The 10,000-nt window shown below is 45.0% G+C and overlaps 1 protein-coding gene across 1 annotated transcript in view; it reads left to right on the top strand.

Moving 5' to 3' along the window:
* Positions 1-10,000, top strand: part of slc9a5 (solute carrier family 9 member A5) — a 53,512-nt gene that overhangs the window by 38,534 nt on the left and 4,978 nt on the right. The window contains exons 10-14 of the mRNA XM_063187945.1: positions 737-807; positions 1,330-1,456; positions 7,620-7,711; positions 8,323-8,449; positions 9,616-9,768. Coding sequence (XP_063044015.1) covers positions 737-807; positions 1,330-1,456; positions 7,620-7,711; positions 8,323-8,449; positions 9,616-9,768 — 570 coding nt within the window. The remainder of the gene's footprint in view (positions 1-736; positions 808-1,329; positions 1,457-7,619; positions 7,712-8,322; positions 8,450-9,615; positions 9,769-10,000) is intronic.

Genomic DNA, 10,000 nt, shown 5'->3' with positions numbered 1-10,000 from the left:
TAACGTTTTCTGAAGCATTGAGCAACTTCTTCTTGACCTCAACTTGCACATTCTGCAAAAATAACAAACAAATAAAAAACAAATCTTAATTTTTGTTTTTGTCAATATAGCTGTGAAGGACGTCACGTGTGCCATGATACTGCTATCAGAATCTCTCTTGAGGGGTTCCCTCTCCAACAATTTGAAGAGAGAAAAGTGGGCCTAGTCCTTTTGTTTGCCTTGGGCCCCCAAATACCTTGAAATGGCCCTGGGGAAATGAGTCAAGAGTGTCTGGGCAGATTGGAGAAAAAGAGAAGGGCATGTTTTGACCTACAAGGTCTTTGTCGGGTGTCTGAGTACTTTTTCACTTTTTCCCCTTTAGGTTATTTTATATTCTGCACCCAGCAATTTGCTTTTTTGGGATGTGTTTACAATGCACACCTTCCACTTTTTGTCTGGCCCTGGGTAAATGAGACATGAGTGTCTGGGCAGATTGTCCAGCCACAGTATACGGCTGGCTGCTGGAGGGCTGGACTGGCCATCTGGCATACCGGGCATAAATATTTTTTAGTTTTTTTACATTTCTGAAAATAGGCGCCCACGAGGGTGCAGGGCTCACCAGTGACTTCGTTTGGCTTTAGTGTAGTAATGAGAGGCCCCTTTAAGTTAAAAGTGCCCGGTCCCTATTTCTACCCCAGTCCAGCCCTGGTCTGGGGGTTCAGTGAAGTGTAACTCATCCTCATCCTGCTCTCCTTAGGCATTCGACCACATCATGGCGGCGGTGGAGGACATCGCTGGCCTGAATGGCTACCACCACTGGAGAGACAAGTAAGTGAGTTTCCTAAACTTTAAGTGTTGGACTGTTTCCAAAACAGGGGTGCGTTTCTCGAAAGCGTAGTTGTTAGCCACTTAGCCACTTTGGGTAGTTGCCAATGGGAAATTGCATTGCAAACAACAAAGTAGCTAACATAGTTCGCACCTATAGTTTCGACAAATGCACCCCAGCGCTTTGGTAAAGAGGAGAACCTCGGTTTAGTTTTCAGAACTCAATCAGTGCCAGCTTTGTCTGTCTTCAAGGATTTACATTTAATACAGTGGACTTAACTCAAAAATAGTTAACCCAGAAACCTAGCATTTTATGTATTGTATTTATTGATGATAGCTTTGAGAGTGTATTTTTTAAATTACATCAACTGCATCAAATGCTCTTCTTCACAGTACACTTGTTTACTGTATGTGATTTCAATGAACACATTTTCAATTTAATTATATTTCATTAAATTTTCAATTGTTTTCATATTTATTTCTACTAAGCATTTGAGTGTAGTCATATGTTTTTGTTCTCAATAGGTGGGAACAGTTTGACAAAAATTACCTCAGCAAGCTTCTGATGCGCAAGTCTGTGTACCGCAAGAGTGAGTTGTGGGAGGCTTATCAGAAGATTAACATCAGGGACGCCATCAGTGTTATTGACCAGGTGAGATAATACAGGCTCTGTTGAAAAGCCCTCTTCTCCCTGTCCCCAAGGGGACCGCCACTCTAATTGCATGTCTGGCCCCACTTGACAGACCGATTTTTTTTTCTAGCGAGAGTATGGATTGCTCTTTGTTTTTTAATCACCTGGTGTTGGTGTGTGTGATCTCATTCATTCTCCATTCTCATACAGCACAGTCATTGGTAAGCGGGCAGGGCGTCAGACTTGCAGCCCAAAGGTTGCTGGTTCGACTCCCAACCCGCCAGGTTGATGCGGGGAGTAATTAACCAGTGCTCTCCCCCATCCTCCTTCATGGCTGAGGTACCCTGAGCATGGTACCGCCCCGCCACACTGCTCCCTTTCAGGCGTCTTTGGGGGCTGCTCCCTTGCACTGGCGAGGCATAAATGCAATTTTGTGATGTGCAGTGTGCACCTGTGTGCTGTGGAGTGCTGTGTCACAATGACAATGAGAGTTGTAGTTTCACAGTTGGACTTTCACTTCACTTTCACATTTTCTTGCCAGTGATGTGATGATTACTATGACCACTAGATGGCGCAGCACCTCCACATTTTATCCTCATGGATTCTTTTTTGTCCGTGTTCCTGTTACTCTACGAGTTACAAATGACCAAGGTTTGCCTATTAATATGTCATGCATAAAGTACTCTTTTTATTCTGAGGCTTGAGTTGTGGTTTCAGGTCTACACCTCCCTAGCCATTCTAAGGAACAGCTACAGACATTCTACTGAAACCCTTTTTTGTTTCAGGATAAAGACATGATAGCGGGAAACTCAGTTAAGGGCGAAAGATAAAAGTGAAAAGGGAATCAAGATAAAGAAGAAAAAGAGTCTGTATGAGTGTGTGTGTGGCTGTGTGTGGCTGTGTATGTGTCTGTGTGTCTGCATGTATATGTGCATACACCCGTGTGTGTGTGTGTGTGTGTGTGTGTGTGTGTGTGTGTGTGTGTGTGTGTGTGTGTGTGTGTGTGTGTGCGTGCGTGCGTGCGTGCGTGCGTGCGTGCGTGCGTGTGCGTTTGTCACTTGTGTGTGTGTGTGTTGTTGTCACTTGTGTGTGTGTGTGTGTGTGTGTGTGTGTGTGTGTGTGTGTGTGTGTGCGTTCGTCACTTGTGTGTGTGTGTGACTGAGTGACAGGGTGTGAGTGTGAGACTCCAGGGAGCTCTCTTCAGAGCCAGTGGTGGGTCCGGGTCTCTCCGCTCCGCTCCGCTCTACTCGCTGGGTCATCGTCAGTAAAAATGGAGAATAATTCTCCCCTTTGTCTGGGCGGGCGACGCCAAACTGCCGGCTCTGCGCAGGCTCCCTGTAGGCATCTGATACCTGATTGTTGCCACATCAAAGATCCTCATCTGTGGTGGTGACATCACAGCGGCATTGGATGAAGGCCCCAGCAGGGAGATGCCAGCAGGAGCAGTCAGCCTCCCTTCTCACAAATCCACACGCACGGCACAACTGAATTATATGCATATCACCATGCATAGAAAAGAAAGATAGAAATGTGTATTGCTTTAGGGGGAGAGAGAGAGAGAGAAAGAGAGAGAGAAAGAGAGATAGAGAGAGAGAGAGAGAGAGAGAGAGAGAGAGAGAGAGAGAGAGAGAGAGAGAGAGAGAGAGAGAGAGAGAGAGAGAGAGAGAGAGAGTGTGCTAGCCTCCTCACTATCCACACGCACAACTTATATTACAGCAGCACTTAGAGAAAAGAGGACAAAGTAAAGTGAGGAGCAAACAGCAGGGGATAGACTTCGAAAGGGAACAATATATCATTCCCAATTCTTAGAAAAGGAAGAAAGGAGTCGCACACTGGAGCTGAATGCAGAATCAAAAACTGTATTAAACAAAGCCGAAAAAAGTAAATAAACTGGGAACACTGATGATGGGCTAGACCCGAAACGTTTGTCCCCTGTCTGTCAGTTTTATTTACTTTTTTTGGCTTTGTTTAATACAGTTTTTGATTCTGCATTCAGCTCCATTGTGCGACTCCTTTCTTCCCTTTCATTATACTGCTCTTGGAATTACGCACCGAGCGATAAGCTCAGGATATTGGCGCGGACTCCACCCCACCATTACAATTCTTAGAAAAGACAGATAGAAATGTAAATTCATTTGAAAGAGAGAGAGAGGGAGAGAGAGAAGGTTCTAGCCTCCTCACAAATAAAAATGCACAACTGAATTACTATATTATAGAAGCACGAAGAGAAAAGAGAACAAAGTTATGAGCAAACTGCAGTGAAAAGCCTTTTAAAGGCATACATATCTACCCCAATGCATCTTAGTACTTTTAACCACGTCTTTTCTGATGCAATGATAAACTAATGTTCATATTCCTAGTTGCCTTTGGATCCAGATTTCTGTGTGTGTGTGTGTGTGTGTGTGTGTGTGTGTGTGCGCGTGTGTGTGTGTGTGTGTGTGTGTGTGGTGTGTGTGTGTGTGTGTGTGTGTGTGTGTGTGTGTGTGTGTGTGTGTGTGTGTGTGTGTGCGTGTGTGTGTGTGTGTGTGTGTAAAAGACAGTTAAAAAGGGAGAGAGAAAGAGAGAGAGCATGTGTGAAAGAGAGAGAGAGAGTGTGTGTGTTTAAAAGAGAGAGAGAGAGTGAATGTGTGAAAGAAAGAGAGAGTTCTGTGTTGACGGGTGTCATATGCCCGGAATCTTATCCCTCAACCCCTCAATCTTTAATGGACATCAACTGAAGCGAACTTGAATTTACGTAACCATTATACTATTTCCAGGTGTTTCCAGATCTAGCCATGGTTTTTTTTTGGTATGTCACCTATCTATATCCATTTATTTATTTATTTATTTCATAGTGGAGTGTTAATGGAGGCTGACAAATCCACTCCTCTGTCAGACAGGATACGTGATTATGTTTCATGTCAACACTGGGGATCCCCAGACTTAAGCTGCTACGCTGGGCTGGGGAGTGGAGGCGAGGCGAGGCGAGGCCGCGGCCGGCGTAATGAAAAAGTGCCTGAATGACAGCTCACGGAGGGGAGGGTGGAGTGGGCACAGTGGGCGGAGGTGGAGGGTGGAGGATTGGGGGTTGGAGTTGGCACTTGGGAGGTGGAGGATGGGGGATGCAGGCTGGAGGGTGTAAAGTTTTGGGCGGAGGGTTGTGGCTGGAGTAGGCACTTTGAGTTGGAAGGGGGAGGATGCAGGGTGGAGGGTTGTGGGTGGAGTGTACACTGGGAGTTGGAGGGTGGAGGATGGACCCGTGGGCTGGGGTACAGCGATGTCTCCAGCATCAGAGGGGGATATATGATTTCGGAAATCTCATTGCCATCTCATCCCCATATTCTGAATTACTGTACAGTATGTATTATGGGTACTTTGTACAGGTCAATTCAGAGTTTTCTTGAGTGCACGAGTGGCTTCTGTTCAAAAACGGTGTAGCCTTCAGATTTATTTATAGCATTAGTTTTTCCCCAACTGGAAGGCGGAGGGAGGAGGGGGCAGGGCGTAGAGGGGAGGGTGGAGGGGGCACTGGGATGTGGAGGGAGGAGGGGGCAGGGCGTAGAGGGGAGGGTGGAGGGGGCACTGGGAGGTGGAGGGTGGGCCTGTGGGCTAGTGATGTAAATAATAATCGATATGCATTGATGCATCAATCGTACGGCCAACGATCGAATCGAGTTGTATCATGTGCCATTATACGTATCGAAAAAAATCGAATTGCTGCCTTAAGAAGTCGATATGGATCGACACGTCAACCCTACGGCCAACGATCGAATCGAGTTGTATCGTGGGGCATTATACATATGTATCGAAAACAATCGAATTTCTGCCTTAAAAAAATTGATATCGAATTGTATCGTATCGTCATGGAGGCTGTGATTTACACCCCTACTGTGGGCTGGGATGCAGACAGTGCAGCGATGTCTCCCGGTGATGTCTCCAGCTCCAGGATCAGAGGTGTGTTGAAAGAGCTGATATGAAAGTGCAGAGATGAAGGAGGGCTTCATGAATAGGAGGGAGATGTGGAGATTGGATTCATTGGGAGGCCTTGCTCTGTGGATAAGGTCCAGAATCGTCTTACCTGGATTATATTACATGGATAATGACGTGTATAGTAACACAGTCTCTGATAGGGTTCATTCTTGCTTTACACAGCATCTCATTATCTCGCGACAGCATGTATCCTATTTATCGTTTTATTCTTTAGTAATAATAAGGTGATTTTGGGAGGTTTTGGTCGGTTTATAAGGTCCAGAACCGTCTTACCTAAATTATATTGTGGATAATGTGTATGGCAACACGGTCTCTGATTGGGTTCATTCTCACTTTATAGCCTCTCATTATCTCGTGAGAATATTTCACTGAAAACTAGAAGAATCACCGCTCACTGTTGGACTTAATTTTGCTGCTTTTTTATTTAGTGATCTGAATAAAACTAAAAAAACCGAAATAATAACTATAATACCTAAATAAAAAAGCAGCAACATTAAGTCCATCAGTGTGCGATGATTCGTCTCGTTATCCTTGGATTACTGATGACTGTACTTCACCAGCACCTGGAAACTGGCTGTGCGTAGGAGTTTCAGATATCTCAGTAATGTCATAGCAATGTTGTTATGATGTCGTTGTGTATTTTCAGCAACTAGTGAATAGGCCCAATGGCGACCCCATCTGCAGTAAGAGGCTAAGTCTTCACAACATCCCACTTATCATTATTATATTCAATGCTAATAACGTGATAATGTGTGTCTTCATCATATCTGTGGTGCAGCAGTCCTGGGTAATACAATAACAAGTTTGTTATGAGTTCTTCACAGCAGCTGACTCAGTGTAGGCGACGTAGACGATCTTATCTTCAATATTTCATTTCTCCGTGATGTATATGCGAGCTGGCTCAGGCCACAAGAACATAAACAACGTGGGATCCGACAGCCCTGTGGCCAAGGCAACCCTGTATGAATATAGTAGTACAGTAGGGAATAAGTTCTCATCCCGCAGCCTGCCTCTCTCTCTCTCTCTCTCTCTCTCTCTCTCTCTCTCTCTCTCTCTCTCTCTCTCTCTCTCTCTCTCTCTCTCTCTCTCTCTCTCTCTCTCTCTGTCAGTTTACATTTTGCCAATAGCAATAGTGAATAACAGAATGTTCCTCAATTCCTCTCTCTCACTCTCTCTCTCTCTCTCTCTCTCTCTCTCTCTCTCTCTCTCTGTCTCTCTCTGTCTCTCTCTCTCTGTCTCACCGTTGGCCTATAGCAGAAAAGGAGGGTCATTTCCTGTATCCTTGGGTTTTATACCTCGCAGCTTCCTGCGCTGAGTCAGACTGTTAATTTTAGTACAAATATAATGAGTTAAAAAAAGAAATTTTGCTCACTCATCTACAATAGGCCACCCATTTTGCACTGGGGAAGTGGATCAAAGTTGTCGGAGTAAAAGTGCTCAAGGGGAAACCTTATGCTATAAATTCATTTTAAGGCTACACTGTTTTTGAACAAAAGCCACTCATGCACTCAAGAAAAGTCTGAATTGGCCTGTAAAAGTAGCCACAATGAATAATTCAAAATATGGGCAATGAGATTTCCGAAACCATATATCCCATGTCTGTGGCCATGCATGCTGTTTAGATTCAACCACTCCTTTTTTGTAATCCTGTTGAACATTTATGCGTTGCGCTTGCTGAAAATGGTCTGATGGACATTCTCGTCCATGCTAAAAACCACAGCGTATATAGGCCTAGGCAAAGAAAGGCTGGAGGAGGACCATGCAGCGAGGCGGTATAGAAATCAACATACTTACCATGTCAGGAGTCATTACCCAAGCATATCCCAGAGCTTTGAGGTGAGCTAACCTCAGATGTACAGGCTGGTGCCCACGTCAGTCATCAGCGGGGGGTTGAGTTGCTGCGTTTTGTCTCCGACATGTCGTCTGCTACGCGAACCACAAAGGGGCCAGTGGGACGTGCTGCAAGTGCTGGAGCGTCAGGGCTGTCATCCATGCAGGGCGCGAAGGGTAGGAAAGGCCCCACCTGACATCCATTTAGTTTCCCCTCTGGGAAGTGTGTGTGTGTGTGCGTGCGTGCGCGCGTGCGCGTGTGTGTTTGTCTTTCAAGATCACATATACCCCACACGTACTACATCTACATATGGTATCTCTTTTTTCTCTCTCTCTCTCTTTTTTCTCTCTCTGTTCTTTTTCTGTCTACGGATCTGTTTTGCAGGGAGGGAACGTGCTGACATCTGCAAGACTCTCTCTGCCCTCCATGGCAAGCAGAACATCTTTCCCTGAAGCAACCACTGTCACCAACTACCTGTGAGTGTAGCGTTGGGCTTATCTTTCCTCATCAGGACTGCCGCTAGACATGAGCAGAGTGCTTAGGGCACCGCACCAACCAGTGCTTGGGGCGCCAAACCACTGCCCCCCCCAAAAACTGGGGCGTCTTAAATTGAGATTGACTGAAAAACGTCATGAAAAAAAATTGACTGACATTACAAAATGTATATTTATTAGTCAGTAGATTATTATTTAATTATGAGGGGCGCCTCCTGACCAGTTATCCTTAGGCCTCCTAAAATCTTAGCAGAGGTTCCTCACACAGCTCACAGCAGTTTGTATCTCAGCTCATTCATTGTGGCAGTTAAATTCAGTGCACATGGCATTTCATACTTACTGGGTTATCTCAAATACCGGTAGGTTGTTTTTCTTGGACTTAAGTTGATGAACAGATGATGGCGAACACTTTAGAAAGAGATAATAGAACCTATCATGACTGTGATACGACAAGAAAAGTAAACACAACAAGAAAGAAAAGAGCTTTTTTGTATGTAACATTTTGAGATGTTCCGTCTTCTTCTTCTTCTTCTTCTTCTTCTTCTTCTTCTTCTTCTTCTTCTTCTTCTTCCTCCTCCTCCTCTGTTCCTCAGACGTGAGAACGGGAGCGGTGTTTGTCTGGACCTCCAGGTGATGGAGACTGTTCCCAGTGTCAAAGTGGAGGAGGAGACGGAGACGCACCACGTCCTGGCTGGCAACCTTTACAAGCCCAGACGACGAGTATGACTCTCTTATACATTGATGTCTAAAGCCTAGTTCATAGTTGTCCTGAGCAAGCCACAACTATTCCGCACCCCTTTGCTTTCTGTTAGACAGCCATGTAATATGTCAGTCACCATAACCACCTTACGACCACATTTAGTGAAGCACATAACAGTTTCATTAAGACTTGGAAGATTTCAGTAGAAGATGAAAAGATGGACATGCAACTATAGTTGTTTGAGTCCAAAGTGTATTTTTCAGTAGGCTTCTAAACTAAAGCTAAACTTCTAAACCAGGGGTGGGGAACCGTTTTCATTTGAGGGCCACATCAAATTTGATTAAGTTGTCTAAGAGGCGTACTATGAACACAAAGCAGGATTTCCCCCTGCACTTTAGGCCTATATTGAAGGTGGTCACCTTTACAACAGACCCCACCTTGACTAGGTCCACTGAAAATATAACTTGGCTGCATTGCAAATGTAATTTATAAGTTTTCTTTACAAAAGTGTCATATTTCATGTGAAACTGCATAAAATAAAATTAAACCGGGGGCCGGATAAGACGGCCTCATGGGCCATAAATGGCTTTCGAAACATAGGTTCCCCACCCCTGTTCTACACCATGACTTTGTGAATTTCTGTGATGCTTGCAGTGGTTAGTACAGTACAGGTTTGTGGTGATCCAAAGGTAAGCCTGTGGAGAGATATAACAGAAGCTCTTCTCGGGTGCGGCAGCATGGGACTGAAAATAATGATGGAAAGAAAGATATACAAGCCATATGGTCATTGACTTTAATGGCCCGTGGAAAAGTGTGCGTGTGTGTGTGTGTGTGTGTGTGTGTGTGTGTGTGTGTGTGTGTGTGTGTGTGTGTGTGTGTGTGTGTGTGTGTGTGTGTGCGCGCACGCATGTGCGTACGTCCGTGCGTGTGCACAGATGTGAGTGCTCGCACGTGTGTGTGTGCTTGTGCATTTGCACATGTGTGTGTACGTATGTGTGTGTGCATATATGTGCGTGTTTGTGTGTGTGCATACTGTACGTGTGAGTGTGCGTGCGCGTGCGCGTGCACATGTGTATTTGTACGCGTGCACGACGTGTGTGTGTGTGTGTGTCTGTCTGCGTGTCTGTGTGTGTGCATTGTAAGTTACATCCCCCTCTGCTGCCGCTGTGCTCTGTCCCCCATACAGTACCACCAGTCCCACTACAGCCGCCACTTCATGGTGATGGGGGAGCAGGAGCGGCAGGACAGAGAAGTCTTCCAGAGGAACATGCGCAACCGCCTCGAGTCCTTCAAGTCCACACGCTACAAACGCCACAAGAAGGACCGCAGCCAGAAAAAGGTATTTTTTTTTCCATCATATTTTTTTATTAAATGTATTATTATTATTACTTACTTGTTACATTGTTATTGGTCCTGTCTTGCACTTGAATGTACTGTATCTCTTGTCAGTACCTGTGTATTTCCATGTATGGGACAGAAGAGAAACGTAATTTCAATTTCCTTGTATCACCTGTGTATATAAAGAAACGGACAATAAAGTTGACTTGACTTGACTTCTTCAAGGATAGACA

Source organism: Engraulis encrasicolus, chromosome 22, assembly GCF_034702125.1.
Source record: "Engraulis encrasicolus isolate BLACKSEA-1 chromosome 22, IST_EnEncr_1.0, whole genome shotgun sequence".
NCBI lineage: Eukaryota > Metazoa > Chordata > Actinopteri > Clupeiformes > Engraulidae > Engraulis > Engraulis encrasicolus.
This window is presented reverse-complemented; position numbering and strand designations above follow the sequence as displayed.